Source organism: Zea mays, chromosome 1 (genome assembly GCF_902167145.1).
Source record: "Zea mays cultivar B73 chromosome 1, Zm-B73-REFERENCE-NAM-5.0, whole genome shotgun sequence".
NCBI lineage: Eukaryota > Viridiplantae > Streptophyta > Magnoliopsida > Poales > Poaceae > Zea > Zea mays.
The window spans coordinates 113195472-113212433 of record NC_050096.1 but is presented as its reverse complement, the minus strand read 5'-3'; the positions used below and the strand labels follow the sequence as shown (position 1 = coordinate 113212433).

The window sequence follows — 16962 nt, the reverse complement described above, 5'->3', positions numbered from 1 at the left end:
CAGTTATTTCTTGGGCATTGAGGTTTTGGCGTTTTGCAGACTCAAAATGGTATTTATCTTTCTCAGTCCAAGTACATACAAGACCTCCTTGATCGTTCTGGTCTTAGTGATACTCACACTGTTGCCACGCCTATGGATCTTCACTTATCTCTTCGTCCGACTGATGGGACACCTTTGGAGGATCCATCTTGATATAGACATCTTGTTGGCAGCTTAGTTTATCTTACTGTCACCAGGCCAGATATTGCTCATTGGTGTTTCAGGGGCAGAAAATGAGTATACTTGGTGAAGGCATCCACAAAGACCATGATGCAGGTATATGACTGGGAACAAGGAAGAGCTTCAATGAAATCCATAGTAATCATTTGCCATAACGATGTGGGAACAGGCAATGGTTGTAACAAGCCCGGTAAACGAGCACGATCTGCCTTGGCTTGCTGACAGGTCAGACAGTTTGTGACAAACGTCTTAACATCAGCTTTTAAACCCTTCTAGGCAAACAGTTGCTTCACACGAGCGTATGTTACCGGAATTCCCGAATGACCTCCAATTGTAGACGAATGCATGGCTGCAATCAAACGAGTATGCAAGTCAGGTGACTGACCCACCCAGATGCGGTGTTTGTAGCGAAGAAGGCCATCCTACCAGGTAAAATGTTGCACTACTATTGAATCAATGGCGAGCTTTGCAATAAGAGCAGATGCTTCAGAATCCTGTTCATATGATGCTGCTACATCAGATATCCACTTGGGAGTGCAAGAAGATATAGCTAAGCACGAAGAAGTCACAGCTTGGTGTCGGGACAGCGCATCAGCCGCACTGATATCCACTCCCTTCTTGAAAATAATGCGGTACTGCAGCCCCAACAATCTTGTGAACATCTTCTTCTGCCATGGGGTGTGTAGCCTGTGCTCATCCAGCTGCGCAAGACTACGATGATCTGTATAAATGTGAAACTCCCACAGCTGCAAGTAGTGACGCCAGTGGTCCACGGCAGTGATAATAGCCAAATATTCCTTCTAGTAAGTGGATAATCCTTGAGACCTTGGACCTAATGCCTTACTTAAATATGCAATAGTGTGGCCAGACTGCAACGATACTGCTCCAATGCCACAATTACTTGCATCGGTCTCCAAGCAAAATGGTTGAGTAAAGTCCCTAAGACCGGAGCCGAAACCAATGCCTGCTTCAGAGCCTGAAAAACTACCTCATGATCCAACGTCTAAATGAATATCACCCCTTTTTTGAGTAATGAAGATAATGGTTTCGCTAGCAGACCAAAATTCTTGACAAAACGGCGATAATAACCCGCCAAACCCAAAAAAAACTTTGTAACTCTTTCAAATTAGTCAGAGTTGTCCACTGCATTACAGCCTAAATTTTACCAGGGTCAGTCGAGACACCATTAGCTAAAATAACGTGTCCCGGGTAAGAAAGTTGTTGCTTAGCAAAAGAACACTTCGAGAGCTTAAGTTGCCACTGGTCATGCTGCAATAATTCCAAAACCAGACGCACATGGCGTAGGTGATCCTCAAAGGAAGAACTGTAAACCAATATATCATCCAAAAATACAAGCACACAACGCCTCAACAAAGATGATAATATTGCATTCATAGCCTGTTGGAAAGTTGTCGGTGCCCCTGCCAAGCCGAAAGCCATGACGCGGAATTCATAGTGGTCAGAGTGGGTTTGAAATGTTGTCTTGTAAGTATCGGATGGATGAAGACGAATTTGGTGGTAACTGGCGGTCAGGTCCAAACTGGTGAACCATGCAGCATGTCCCAACTCATCCAAGAGTTCCTCTATCACAGGTACAGGAAATGTAGTCTTGACTGTCAACGCATTCAAGTGCCTAAAATCCACACAAAACCTCCACGAGCTATCTTTTTTCTCAACCAGTAATACTGATGACGAAAATGGGCTCGAGCTGGGTTGGATGATACCCGACTGCAGCATGGCATCCACTTGGTGCTCAATTTCGTATTTTATCAATGGAGGATAACAATAAGGCCGAACATGAAAAGGTGATGCACCCTTCACCAATGGAATGACATGGTCACAGTCCCGCGAAGGTGGAAGACCAATGGGAGGATCAAACAGTGAGGCAAATTCAGACAGTAGTGTCACCAAGGGTTCTGGCAATCCTAACTCAACGAAAGAATTAGGTACTGACTCGACCATAGTTACCTCAACTACAAATCCTGGTAGCAATTCAGCTGAACATCCATGCAACAATACTGAAGACCCACGGTAAGGAATAAGCATCCATTTCTGGCCCCAATGCATCTTCATCGGACTATGCATCGCCAACCAATCCATGCCGAGAATCATATCGTACGCAGCAATATGTAAGACTCTGAAACAACTGACTAGAACATGGCAGACAACTTCCATCAGCTACTTGCACCATCACAGAATTGGGCATGTTGACGACGCCTGTCAGACTAGATGCCAGGGCAGAACTCACAAAGGAATGTGAGCTTCCCAAATCCACCAACACTAGGGCCTCTTTGCCTTGAATTAGACCATGAAAATTTATAGTATGTAAAGATTCACTACCTCGAACAGCTACAACTGACACTGCGACAAACAACTGCTCCTCGGTATCATTGGTCTGATCAGGTACAACTGCAGATTCATCATCACCCATTGGATATAAATCCCAAACTTCTTGTAAAGCATGCAGCTGAACCGTTGCTGGGCACTGGTGGTCACGAGACCATTTCTCCGCACAACGTTGACACAGGCCTCGAGCTCGACGATAAGCACGCAAGGCAGCCATTTTATCATCCATGGCACGAGGTCGTTGTAGTTCACCCCTCTTGATGTCAACAACTGATCAACTGGTTTATCCACACGAGGAGGCAATGGTAAAGGAATGGGTCCCTTTCCAAAAAAGCTTCCAAGCCTAAGACATATCGATGTGATGGCCATCAGATCTTCGCGTTGTAGTCGAGACCTCCTGCAACAATGCTAGAACAGCAGCAGTATCCAACGAAGATGGACACTGAACAAACACGGCAGCACGAATATCTTCACGCAACCCATCCACAAATCGCTGGACAAAATATAAAGGATCGACAGAGCGACCATAGGCAGCTAAGTTATCCACTAAGGCTGAGAACTGGTCGGCATATTCTGCTATAGTATTAGTTTGTCGAATCCTAAACAATTGTCGGATGAAGGATTCATGTTCATCTTTATCAAACCGGGCTAACAATGACTGACAGAAATTTGACTATGGCAGCAAACTACATTGATCATCTTGAGCGGAGAACCAACATGCTGCCAGACCAGTAAAGTGCATGGACGACACACGAATCCACAGATGAGGTTCTACTGAATACATATCAAAATAACTGTGAGCCCACCTAATGCACAGCTTTGGATGTTCCCCGTCGAACGAGGGAAAATGTAATTTAGGCAGATGACCATGACCAGATCCCCCCCCATATTGCCCCACAGCGATTGATCTCCATGATGTCCCATAAATCCCGAAGAACAAATTTCGGGAACACGTGGCAAATGAACAGGGGCAGAAAATGAGTATACTTGGTGAAGGCATCCACAAAGACCATGATGCAGGTATATGACTGGGAACAAGGAAGAGCTTCAATGAAATCCATAGTAATCATTTGCCATAACGATGTGGGAACAGGCAATGGTTGTAACAAGCCCGGTAAACGAGCACGATCTGCCTTGGCTTGCTGACAGGTCAGACAGTTTGTGACAAACGTCTTAACATCAGCTTTTAAACCCTTCTAGGCAAACAGTTGCTTCACACGAGCGTATGTTACCGGAATTCCCGAATGACCTCCAATTGTAGACGAATGCATGGCTGCAATCAAACGAGTATGCAAGTCAGGTGACTGACCCACCCAGATGCGGTGTTTGTAGCGAAGAAGGCCATCCTACCAGGTAAAATGTTGCACTACTATTGAATCAATGGCGAGCTTTGCAATAAGAGCAGATGCTTCAGAATCCTGTTCATATGATGCTGCTACATCAGATATCCACTTGGGAGTGCAAGAAGATATAGCTAAGCACGAAGAAGTCACAGCTTGGTGTCGGGACAGCGCATCAGCCGCACTGATATCCACTCCCTTCTTGAAAATAATGCGGTACTGCAGCCCCAACAATCTTGTGAACATCTTCTTCTGCCATGGGGTGTGTAGCCTGTGCTCATCCAGCTGCGCAAGACTACGATGATCTGTATAAATGTGAAACTCCCACAGCTGCAAGTAGTGACGCCAGTGGTCCACGGCAGTGATAATAGCCAAATATTCCTTCTAGTAAGTGGATAATCCTTGAGACCTTGGACCTAATGCCTTACTTAAATATGCAATAGTGTGGCCAGACTGCAACGATACTGCTCCAATGCCACAATTACTTGCATCGGTCTCCAAGCAAAATGGTTGAGTAAAGTCCCTAAGACCGGAGCCGAAACCAATGCCTGCTTCAGAGCCTGAAAAACTACCTCATGATCCAACGTCTAAATGAATATCACCCCTTTTTTGAGTAATGAAGATAATGGTTTCGCTAGCAGACCAAAATTCTTGACAAAACGGCGATAATAACCCGCCAAACCCAAAAAAAACTTTGTAACTCTTTCAAATTAGTCAGAGTTGTCCACTGCATTACAGCCTAAATTTTACCAGGGTCAGTCGAGACACCATTAGCTAAAATAACGTGTCCCGGGTAAGAAAGTTGTTGCTTAGCAAAAGAACACTTCGAGAGCTTAAGTTGCCACTGGTCATGCTGCAATAATTCCAAAACCAGACGCACATGGCGTAGGTGATCCTCAAAGGAAGAACTGTAAACCAATATATCATCCAAAAATACAAGCACACAACGCCTCAACAAAGATGATAATATTGCATTCATAGCCTGTTGGAAAGTTGTCGGTGCCCCTGCCAAGCCGAAAGCCATGACGCGGAATTCATAGTGGTCAGAGTGGGTTTGAAATGTTGTCTTGTAAGTATCGGATGGATGAAGACGAATTTGGTGGTAACTGGCGGTCAGGTCCAAACTGGTGAACCATGCAGCATGTCCCAACTCATCCAAGAGTTCCTCTATCACAGGTACAGGAAATGTAGTCTTGACTGTCAACGCATTCAAGTGCCTAAAATCCACACAAAACCTCCACGAGCTATCTTTTTTCTCAACCAGTAATACTGATGACGAAAATGGGCTCGAGCTGGGTTGGATGATACCCGACTGCAGCATGGCATCCACTTGGTGCTCAATTTCGTATTTTATCAATGGAGGATAACAATAAGGCCGAACATGAAAAGGTGATGCACCCTTCACCAATGGAATGACATGGTCACAGTCCCGCGAAGGTGGAAGACCAATGGGAGGATCAAACAGTGAGGCAAATTCAGACAGTAGTGTCACCAAGGGTTCTGGCAATCCTAACTCAACGAAAGAATTAGGTACTGACTCGACCATAGTTACCTCAACTACAAATCCTGGTAGCAATTCAGCTGAACATCCATGCAACAATACTGAAGACCCACGGTAAGGAATAAGCATCCATTTCTGGCCCCAATGCATCTTCATCGGACTATGCATCGCCAACCAATCCATGCCGAGAATCATATCGTACGCAGCAATATGTAAGACTCTGAAACAACTGACTAGAACATGGCAGACAACTTCCATCAGCTACTTGCACCATCACAGAATTGGGCATGTTGACGACGCCTGTCAGACTAGATGCCAGGGCAGAACTCACAAAGGAATGTGAGCTTCCCAAATCCACCAACACTAGGGCCTCTTTGCCTTGAATTAGACCATGAAAATTTATAGTATGTAAAGATTCACTACCTCGAACAGCTACAACTGACACTGCGACAAACAACTGCTCCTCGGTATCATTGGTCTGATCAGGTACAACTGCAGATTCATCATCACCCATTGGATATAAATCCCAAACTTCTTGTAAAGCATGCAGCTGAACCGTTGCTGGGCACTGGTGGTCACGAGACCATTTCTCCGCACAACGTTGACACAGGCCTCGAGCTCGACGATAAGCACGCAAGGCAGCCATTTTATCATCCATGGCACGAGGTCGTTGTAGTTCACCCCTCTTGATGTCAACAACTGATCAACTGGTTTATCCACACGAGGAGGCAATGGTAAAGGAATGGGTCCCTTTCCAAAAAAGCTTCCAAGCCTAAGACATATCGATGTGATGGCCATCAGATCTTCGCGTTGTAGTCGAGACCTCCTGCAACAATGCTAGAACAGCAGCAGTATCCAACGAAGATGGACACTGAACAAACACGGCAGCACGAATATCTTCACGCAACCCATCCACAAATCGCTGGACAAAATATAAAGGATCGACAGAGCGACCATAGGCAGCTAAGTTATCCACTAAGGCTGAGAACTGGTCGGCATATTCTGCTATAGTATTAGTTTGTCGAATCCTAAACAATTGTCGGATGAAGGATTCATGTTCATCTTTATCAAACCGGGCTAACAATGACTGACAGAAATTTGACTATGGCAGCAAACTACATTGATCATCTTGAGCGGAGAACCAACATGCTGCCAGACCAGTAAAGTGCATGGACGACACACGAATCCACAGATGAGGTTCTACTGAATACATATCAAAATAACTGTGAGCCCACCTAATGCACAGCTTTGGATGTTCCCCGTCGAACGAGGGAAAATGTAATTTAGGCAGATGACCATGACCAGATCCCCCCCCCATATTGCCCCACAGCGATTGATCTCCATGATGTCCCATAAATCCCGAAGAACAAATTTCGGGAACACGTGGCAAATGAACAGGGGCACTGGAGTAAACGTACCCTTGATCGGGGGATGAACAAGGGTCGACCCGAATCCACCCTTCCGGTGAAGCATTTCAATGCGGTGCCCGTTGGGCAGGTTGGCTGGAACTCTGGCAAGTGAGTGCTCGACAGCCACAGGAGATGGGGCGAGCACACCGGCCATGTCGGTTGGCTGATCAACCAGTCTACGCTCCCAGTGCTTGGCGATGTGGCCCATCTCCAAACGTAGATCGTCCACAGTGCCCTCCATGCTTGTGCGCCAATCGTCGAACACCTCGGAGGCTTTCTCCAAGGTGACGTGGCCGCCGTGATCTTTGGCGAACTGCGAAAAAGACGCCTCCCAGCCGGCATCCTGCTCCTGATATAGCTGAGGTTCCCGATCTTTCGGCGAGTAGAGATAATTCCGATTTGGCGAAAGATGACCCTTGCGATCCGACTACGACGAGAAAGCCCGAGACGCCAATGCAATCGCTGAACCAACTCCCTGTGGTTACCGACCTTGATGATGCGAGATCGGCCTGATCACGAAGATCGTTTTCTGTGCGCAATCGAAGAACGAACAAGAAAAAGATGCGAGCAATCTAATCTATTACTCGAGGGTGGAGTTCTGAATACACGAAGACAGCGCAGATTTGCGTGTGTTCGAGAGTAGCTAAAGCTAACGTAAAACAAAACTCGAAGAACAAAGGAGGCGCAGCTCCTGGATAAATAGAGAGGGGGCGCAGCCCCTAGGGGCGGCCAACCCTAGGTCGTCCACTATGGGCCGCAGTTGGGCTGGTCGTCTATTCTTCTGGGCCCTCATTCTTCAGTAGCATGACGAAGTTAAGATCTTTGGCACGGGCCCGAGTGATTGGCCCAGCTAATGAAGGAAGTGGCGCTTGATGTGGAGGTGCTGCTGGTGTAGTTGTACTCATAGTGATGTCCTCATCAGCTCCGCCACACGGCGATCCCACTCGGCGTCATGATCCGAGAAACGCCTTGCGATTTCTACCAGGATGGTTTGGGTATCCGGATTCATGAGCACTTGTTGTCGCCGAAATAGGGTGAAATGAGGATGAACACCACTCGACTCCAGGATGATATAGCTTGCGCTATGGCCAAGGATCGACGAATCTGATACCACTTGTTACACTCTCGCATATACTGGATACAATACTCAGAGTAGATTCAGAGTAAGGAGGAAGAAGGCAGGAAGCAGAGAGCACAATGTCTTGGAGATGAAGATGAGTTCTGATTATTCGCTACCCTCCCCAGCAGACAACAGTGTACATATCGCTCTCACGCGCACTCACTCAGCCCATTAACCCAAGCCGGTCCAAACGTCTTTACGCTTCTCTTCCTTAGCCTTACGCCTTGGCCCATCTGTGACTGTAGCCCCTCCGGCACGATGCTTGGTCAGTTGGCTGACAGAGGACTAAATAAGACAAGATGAGAATATATTCGCTAATTATGTTTTCTGGAATGGGGTGGAATCAAATCAAAACAAATCCATGGTGCAATCAATTGATTAACTCCAGCCGTTCTTTCAGTATAAAGTAATTCTGAAAGAAGAAAAAATTCTTATCCTATCTCAGAAAAGGAGAGGAAAAGGAGAGAGACGAATGTGGGTGGGAAAGAAGAGGAAAGCTCATTATATTCTTGAGTTGGCGCACTAGACGACGGGTCGAGTCGACGTCTCAGGACTCGGGAGTCGGGAGTACGAGAATGTAGCAGTAGCAGCTTGCCAATATAAAGCACCGTCGCCTCCTTCGTTTGTTAAGCGAAAGGAACTAAACACAGACAGTAGCTTAGCTGGGTTTCACATTCCATCGGATCGACCTAGCCTCGGACTTGGAGGTAATGTAAGTTCTCGATCTTCCTACCTATTTAGGGATACTGATTATAGAATCGGATCGGGTAGCTAGGGTGATACGAGGATCGAGACAATAGGAATTAAAGAAAGGAGGAGCAGGGACTAGAGCAGTGCTTACGAGTTGAGGGAGAGAGGGGAAGGCGACGAGGTCGTGGTGCGGATGCGGCTGGATGAGCAGCTCGGGCGAAGGGCGGAGGTGGACGGTGGCGGAAAAGTCGGCGATGGCGAAGGACAGGGCCCTGCCGCCGTACACGTCGCTGGGGTTGCCGAGGAGCCCCACCCGCGCGTACGCCCGCCGCTCCAACACCATCTCTGCCGCCGCTTCCGCCGTCACGGCCATGTCTTCCCTTCTCTTCAGTCTTCTCTCCTCTTCCACAGATGAGACGAGAATACTCGAACTCTAGTCGTTAAGGTCGTAGTTATCAGTTTATTACACAACGGACCGGGCCGGGCTTGGCTAAAGAATGGACCTATCGACGTGATGACTGGGTCAGGTCAGGTCAGGTCAGGTCGTCGGGTCTTTAATCGTTCTCATATTGTTTTATTATTACTACTATTATTACTGCTACTATTTTAAACACCTAAGATAAGGCTCTCTTTGACTAATCCTTTTAATTTATTTTTATTTTGTAAAAACCAAAAGCTAATCAAAAGATGAAAAGGCAATAAACTCACCTCACCTTTTTTAGGGCTAAGTTAGAAACTTAAGTTTTCTTTAGTATTTCTAGAGATTGGGTGAGAAATTAGCTTATTTCTCCTCGATCTTTTAGAATCCTGAAGACGATTTAAGTGTTTAAACTAGTCATTAGCTTTAAAAAATAGCCACGTACGTACATACCGTCGGTTATAAAGAATAACGATTCTTTTCTCTCTCGTTCTGTCACGTGAAAGAGATAGACATTTGTTTGGTTCAGCTTTTTTCTGACAAGCTTTTCCGAGAATCTAGCTATGGGGAGAATCTAGCTGTGTAGAGAATCTGAGTATCATTAGAATTACGTGCGGAGGAAGATAAAGTTGTCCATGTGGCTCAGGATCTATAAAGTGACGGATTACTACTATTGCGACGAGTCAACCGATTATATGTTTATGTTGATTTTGAATGAGTTTTACCCAAACGAATTTTACAGAAGCTGGCTGAAAAGCTGAGTGTTTGGTAGTACACAGCAACTTTTGGTGACCAGAAGCTGCGAAAAGCCGAAACAAACAGGGCCATTGTTCATCCGCCACCAGCCCACACCACCCATCGACGGTTGTCGAGTCTGTACTCTGTCCTCGACTCAGCCCTCGCGAGGACTTTTACACGAGGGCACGCCGGCACGCAGCATAGTGTGCGGGCGCGACTCGGTGGTGACGCGTGGCCACTGTTTTACAGAAACTTTAGAGACCACTCTGTACCTACTCCATTGAAATACTAGTTATTTTGGACATGAATACGCATACCAAAGAGGCAATAAGTGTTCAAGTAAAAGTCATATTTTCGATCATACTCATATTAAATACCTTTGGTTGTCTCTTACTTCGAATTATCTTTGGGTTCCAATTGGTCAGCAATCCTACTCTCTATCATACCTACCAAAGTTCGATTCTTGTGGCCTCCTATTTTTTGCATGGACACCATCTTTTTCATTTTTGCATTGGCGATGCACTTATTTTGGCTAGAAATTTCACCGTGCCCCCAAAACGTTTTCGCTAGAAATTGCACGGAGTATATATTAGGGGCAAGTATAAATAATCGTTTTTAAAATAGGTAATTGAGAACCGTTTCTTTCACGAAACATAAAATTGGTTTTAAAAATAGTAAAAAATGTATTTGAATTATAAGTCACGACATTTTTTTCAAGTACTGCACGACAGCTAGGAATTGAATCCGCAACATAACCATCACGCAAAGCTTTCTACACCACTACACATATGCATGGACACCATCTTTTTCATTTTTGCATTGGCGATGCACTTATTTTGGCTAGAAATTTCACCGTGCACCCAAAACGTTTTCGCTAGAAATTGCACGGAGTATATATTAGGGGCAAGTATAAATAATCGTTTTTAAAATAGGTAATTGAGAACCGTTTCTTTCATGAAACATAAAATTGGTTTTAAAAATAGTAAAAAAATGTATTTGAATTATAAGTCACGGCATTTTTTTCAAGTACTGCACGACAGCTAGGAATTGAATCCGCAACATAACCATCACGCAAAGCTTTCTACACCACTACACATATGACATGTCTAATGTTTATATTATAGTTTTGTTGTCCACATATTATAACCAACTGAGTGTAAATTGATTATTTGAGGCAATAAATAAATTCAAATAAAAAAGTTGTCAACTATAAAGTTGAATAACTTTGAAGTTCTACAACTTTTATTTTGATATTTTTTTATCTGAGGTCGTTTGCAAAATTTAAATTTTAAATTTAACATTGTTATTAAAATGTCGCTTAAATGTCGTTTAAGCGTCGTTTAAACGACAAAACGTGGTTAGAGTTTAGAACGTCCGGTCGTTTCAGCAAAAACGCGTAGAACGTCCGTTTATCACGTTTAAACGTCGCTTAAACGTCGTTTTCTCGTTTTCGGACGTTCTAGGCGCGTTCAGGATGTTCTACATGTTATTGGGACTTTCACAGGCCAAAAAAACATAGGGCTGTCAGGCATCCAGTGCTGACAGCCTCCCTCCTCTCCTCTCCTCTCCTCTCCTCTGCCCCCTCCTCCCTCTCCATCCTCCAACAGTCCAGCGCTGCCAGGCCAGTGAAGTGTCACCCTCCCTAGTTTTAGACTTTCAATCATCAAGAGTTCTAGGTTCAGTCTTCCAGTTCAGACAGTGATGCCTTCCCTAGTTTAAGACTTTCGGTCATTAAGAGTTTATGGTTACTGATCATATATATATAAGTTGTAACTTATGTGGTTGAACTTGATCTGTTTCATTTTGTTTTGTGAACTCAAGTACTTAACTTATGTATGAACATATTCTATAATTGAAATTTTATGTAATGTCTGAAAAGATGTTTCAACGTTCGTTTAAATGTTAAAAAGGTGGTTCATAACTGTCGGCGTTTCGAGACCGGGGGGTCCCTAAGCCGACGAGTGAAATGTCGCCGCGTGCCCCAGCCCAGATGGGTCGGCGCGAGGCCGAGCGCGAAGGGGGAAGTGAGGTGGCCGGAGATGGGCGTGAAAGAGGTGGAAATCCCGCGACCTTCGTGTTCGTCCCGCGCCCAGGTCGGGTGCGCTTGCAGTAGGGGGTTACAAGCGTCCACACGGGAGAGGGAGCGAGCGGCCTCACGCGAGCGCCTGTCTCGTCCTCGTCCCCGCGCGGCCAACCCTCTCTAAGAGGGCCATGGTCCTTCCTTTTATAGGCGTAAGGAGAGGATCCAGGTGTACAATGGGGGGTGTAGCAGAGTGCTACGTGTCTAGCGGAGGAGAGCTAGCGCCCTAAGTACATGCCGTTGTGGCAGCCGGAGAGATTTTGGCACCCAGCTGGTGTGATGTCGTGGCCGTCGGAGGAGCGCTGGAGCCTGGCGGAGGGACAGCTGTCGGAGCTGTTGAGTGCTTGCTGACGTCCTCTTGCTTCAGTAAGGGGGCTGAGAGCCGCCGTCGTCACGGAGTATGCGGGGCGCCATCATTGCCTATCTGGCGGAGCGAGCCAGATGGGACGCCGGTCTTGTTCCCCGTGGCCCGAGTCAGCTTGGGGTAGGGTGATGATGGCGCCTCCTGTTGACGTGGATGGTCTGCGCCCTAGGTTGGGCGATGTGGAAGCTCCTCCGAAGCCGAGGTCGAGTCTGTCTTCCGTGGCCGAGGTCGAGTCCGAGCCCCTGGGTTGGGCGAGGCGGAGACCGTCGGCTGAGGCCAGGGCGGAGTCCGAGCCCTGGGGTCGGGCGAAGCGGAGTTCGTCGTCTTCTAGGGTTGAGCCCAAGTCCGAGCCCCTGGTCGGGCGGAGCGGAGTTCGCCGTCTTCCGGGACTTAGCCCGAGTCCGAGCCCTGGGTCGGGCGGAGCGGAGTTCGCCGTCTTCTGGGGCTGAGCCCAAGTCCGAGCCCTGGGTCGGGCGGAGCGGAGTTCGCCGTCTTCCGGGACTTAGCCCGAGTCCGAGCCCTGGGTCGGGCGAAGCGGAGCTTCCTATGGTGCCTGCGGCCGGGCCTGACTGCCTGTCAGCCTCACTCTGTCAAGTGGCACCGCAGTCGGAGCGGCGCTATCTTTCTGTCAGGCCGGTCAGTGGAGCGGCGAAGTGACGGTGGTCACTTCGGCTCTATCGGCTGAAGGGCGCGCGTCAGGATAAAGGCGTCAGGCCACTTTTGCATTAAATGCTCCTGCGATTTGGTCGGTCGGCGCGGCGATTTGGTCAGGGTTGCTTCTTGGCGAAGATAGGGCCTCGGGCGAGCCGGAAATACGTTAGCCGCTGGAGGGGGGCCTCGGGCGAGGCGGAGATCCTCCGGGGTCGGCTGCCCTTGTCCGAGGCTAGGCTCGGGCGAGGCGTGATCGAGTCCCTCGAATGGATCGATCCCTGACTTAATCGCACCCATCAGGCCTTTGCAGCTTTATGTTGATGGGGGTTACCAGCTGAGAATTAGGAGCCTTAAGGGTACCCCTAATTATGGTCCCCGACAGTAGCCCCCGAGCCTCGAAGGGAGTGTTAGCACTCGCTTGGAGGCTTCCGTCGCACTTTTTTGCAAGGGGACCAGCCTTTCTCGGTTGCGCTTTGTTCCGGTGGGTGCGCGCGAGCGCACCCACCGGGTGTAGCCCCCGAGGCCTCGGAGGAGTGGTTTGACTCCTCCGAGGTCTTATTGCCTCGCGTAATGCTTCGGCTGGTCTGGTCGTTCCCTCATGCGAGCTGGCCATAGCCCGGGTGTACGGTCGGGTCCCAAGTTCTCGGGCTGGTATGTTGACGCTGTCAATGGTTCGGCTGGAGCCGGGTTTGCGAGAGCAGCCCCCGAGCCTCTACATAGGGCGAGAGGGCGATCAGGGACAAACTCGACTTTTTTACATACGCCCCTGTGTCGCCTTTCCGCAAGGAGGAGGGGGAACGCGCCATGTTGCCCTCGGTGGGCGTCGAACATGGTGTCTCCGGTGAGCTGCAGGCGGGTAATCCGAGTGGACGTCCGTGCCCCATTCATTAGGGGTCGGCTAGAGGCCTAGAGGCGCGCCCAAAAGTACCTGCGGGTGATCTGCCGGACCCGGTCCCCTAGCGACGGGGTCCAAGGGCTCGATGTCTCCCTCCGATGGGATTCCGTTACAAGATCGTTCCCGCTGGTCTCGGAAATGTCCTAGGGTACCTCGGGAGCGCAGCCCGAGCCTTGGTTATGTATTGAACGTACCCATGGTCATCCCTCGCTTTGTGTCTGAGGTGGCTGTGAACCCTTCGGGGGCCAGCCTTCGAACCCCTGATCAGTAGTGGGCGCGGAGCCCGAGTAGCCTGAGGCGGTCGTTGAACCCTTCCGAGGGGCCGGCCTTCAAACCTCTGACCAGTAGTGGGTGTAGAGCCCACGCGATCTGAGGCGGCTGTCGAACCCTTCCGAGGGGCCAGCCTTCGAACCTCTGATTAGTAGGGAGGCTCGGAGCCTGGTTCCTTCACGGGGAAGGATCCTTTTCGGGGTATCCCCCTTTCCCGGTCCCTGTTGCAAGAGAGAGAAAGAGGAAAAAAGGAAATGGATACGAAATCGAACGACGCGGCGTACCTTTTTTGATGCGGTCATTATGGCGAAGGCGAAGCGTCGCTCGCTTCTCCTGCCAGAGGCGCCGCCTGTCCCGCCGCGGAGTTAATGCGACAGGGCGAGTGGTTCGCGGGGCGGCCGTTGCGCGTGCGCGAGCCGTTCGAGGAACGGAACACGGGCGTGTTGTCTTCACGCCGTGAGAGAGGGTTCTCTCGTTGCCCCGGGATGGGACGTAAGCTTGGCTGACGACGTGACCGCTGCTCCTGCCCGCCTGCCACCGCCATTACGGCCGACCCATTTTTGGCCGCATTGACCGTCGCGCCAGGTTGGCGCTGCTGGGTCGTGCGCTGGGTCACCTCGAGTCGCGGTATTGGTTCCGCAGTCGAGGAGGCGCGGTGGTAGCGCAAGTGGCGATGCAGTTGCATGCACGAAGCATTCGACGCGCTAGTTGCATGACGCGTGGGCCTGGGCCTCCATGCTGGGCGTGTTGGGAGTCGGAGAAGTGCGCCCACTTGGCGCGGTTGCATGCCGCCTGCATGGTTGCCCGCCCTTTCGCCCGCTGGTCTGGGCAAAAGTGGAGAGCCGCTTGTAACCGTTGGGCGGTTGCGCGCGCCGCGCACGGCGGTTTGACTTCTTCTGCTCTGAGCCGGCTTGCATGACGTGTGGGACCCAGCCCCCGCGCCGTAGGGGAGGACCTTGGAGCGTGTTGGAGGAGACTCAGCCCACGACGATTGGGGACGCAAGTAGGGAGAGTCGCCTTTAAAAGGAGGGTGACCCCCTTGAAGGGCGACCACGTCTTCGCGCTCCCTTATGCATCGTGCCTTTACACCTTCCAAGCCCCCGGATGGGGGATGCTCGCAGTCTTTCCGCCTTGCCGTTGGCGGAACACAACTCCACAGGAGTTGGTACCTTTCAGCCATCGTTCGGCTTCAAGGATTTTCGTCATGCAGCCCGGTCGCACCCCTCCGCCGGCGGTTACCCAAGACGGTGACCTCCAGCCCCTGGATGGGGAGAGGCAAGCCGGGCTGTGATCTTGGTCCCGCCCTCAGCCTCAAGGATGTTCATCATCCTTGCTGGGGCGGAGAGCGAGGCGAGCCGGGGCTCTACCTCCCGCGCGGGTCGGCTGGCCACCTCTTCTTCCAGCCTCTGGTGGTGGCAACCATCCTCCAGCTCTGCGGAGGAGGCGTCCTCCAGCCATGCCGGAGAAGGCGAACTATTGCTGCCCAGCTAGGATGCAACATTCCGCCCTCTTCCTCGCTTTCGTGGCGAGGACGGGAACGAGGACCTGCTGGTGCGCTTTGGAGCGGCCCGCTCTTTCGATTTGATGGCTGGTTCGCGTCCCTTGAGCGGGAACGCGAACGAGAGCCTTCCGGCGGCCGCGTCCGTCCTGGGACCACGGTTGCTGCTGCAGAGGTCGCTGGCGGGTCACCCGGAGCTCGTCGCCCCGCAGGCTCCCCGGTGTGGAGGTTGTTCATACCCGCGGGGACGGAACCAGAGTTCCGTTTGTAATGGCACCTTGAATGCCGGTCTTTTGTTCATTGTGGCTGTCGGGGCCTGAACATGTATGTATTTTTTCCTCATTTTCGAGCACTAAGACTCGCCTGTTGGTTGTCTGAACCGCTTCACCAAGCGTGAGTCGCCCCGTGTAAAGGTGACGAGTGAGGTATCCGTATCCCGGAGGCGTAGGAGTCCCTCGGCTCGGTCAGCCTTGTTGCCCGAGGCTTCTCTTGCTCAGTTAAAGGAACCCCTCGGCCGCTCTTCGATGAGCCGAGGCGAGGGGTAGCGGTGTCAGCGCGAACAGAGGCAGAGTTGGCTCGGAAAGAAGACCTGGTCAGCCGGAGCCTGGCCGGGTCGTCCGTTAGCGGGACCGACGCCGGAATTGACCTGCCGAGGCCTCGGGTCGGGCTGATGTCCTCGGGGGACAGCTGGCCGAGGCCTCGGGGTGGCCAGCCGAGCCGCCTGCCCGAGCCGGATTCTCGGAGAAGACCCTGGCGGCGATGGCCCGGGCTTGGTGATGACGTTGTCCTTCAGAGCGGAGACCCTTAGACTGCGTCACCGTCCGAGGCTAGGCCGGACCTCGCCGAAGGTGTTGTCGACGCCGAGGGTGCTGCTGCTCCCTTCAAGCGTCAAGATCCGAGCCTGCAGGATCGGATCATCTTGTAGCGCGTGTTTTCTGCGGCCGCCGAGGCCAAAACACACCCTCGCCGTGTTGTAAAGCTGCGTCTCTTTTCCTCTTGTTTCGAGTATCCGGACTTTTTCGTCGGTAACAGAATTGTTTGTGCGAGCGAGAGCTGCTTCTCACGGAAGGTGACGAGTGAGGTATCCGTATCCTGGAGGCGTAGGAGTCCCTCGGCTCGGTCAGCCTTGCCGCTTACGTGCACTCTTACCCGTCCATGGGGCTCTGTCACCGACGCAGTCGAGAAGGCTCGAAGAATCGCTCCGGCAGAAGGTCTTCCGAACGTGAAGACTTGTTCGGTCTGCGGAATCACTCATCCGAACGTGAGTTACTTATCGCAGAAGGTGATGAGTGAGGTATCCGTATCCCGGAGGCGTAGGAGTCCCTCGGCTCGGTCAGCCTTGGCTGCTTACGTGTACTCCGTCGTTCTCAGGATCCACTTTCGAAGCAGTCGAAAAGCACGAAAGACATTCTGGCAGAAAAGA

At 50.4% G+C, this 16962-nt stretch overlaps 3 protein-coding genes across 3 annotated transcripts in view; 1 reads left to right on the top strand and 2 right to left on the bottom strand.

Annotated features, from left to right (window-relative positions):
- Positions 1-9011, bottom strand: part of LOC100216586 (uncharacterized) — a 22982-nt gene extending 13971 nt beyond the window's left edge. Inside the window, exon 1 of the mRNA NM_001143001.1 lies at positions 8777-9011. The gene's annotated coding sequence lies outside the window, so the exon portion shown is untranslated. The remainder of the gene's footprint in view (positions 1-8776) is intronic.
- Positions 7911-9053, bottom strand: LOC103637771 (glucuronokinase 1-like). Its single transcript, NM_001301454.2, has 2 exons — positions 8777-9053; positions 7911-8220 (listed from the first exon to the last, which is right to left on the bottom strand). Exons 1-2 carry the CDS (start codon positions 8996-8998, stop codon positions 8107-8109), a joined length of 336 nt encoding a protein of 111 aa, NP_001288383.1. The 5' UTR covers positions 8999-9053; the 3' UTR covers positions 7911-8106.
- The window catches only part of LOC103637770 (glycine-rich protein A3), a 21140-nt gene continuing 12646 nt past the window's right edge, over positions 8469-16962 (top strand). Inside the window, exon 1 of the mRNA XM_008660802.2 lies at positions 8469-8647. The gene's annotated coding sequence lies outside the window, so the exon portion shown is untranslated. The remainder of the gene's footprint in view (positions 8648-16962) is intronic.

Coding starts and splice junctions, on each gene's coding strand:
- LOC103637771 (NM_001301454.2), bottom strand. CDS start 8,998: ATGGCCGTGACGGCGGAAGCGGCGGCAGAGATGGTGTTGGAGCGGCGG. Junction 8,221..8,776: donor TCCCCTCTCTCCCTCAACTC/GTAAGCACTGCT, acceptor TGTCTTATTTAG/TCCTCTGTCAGCCAACTGAC.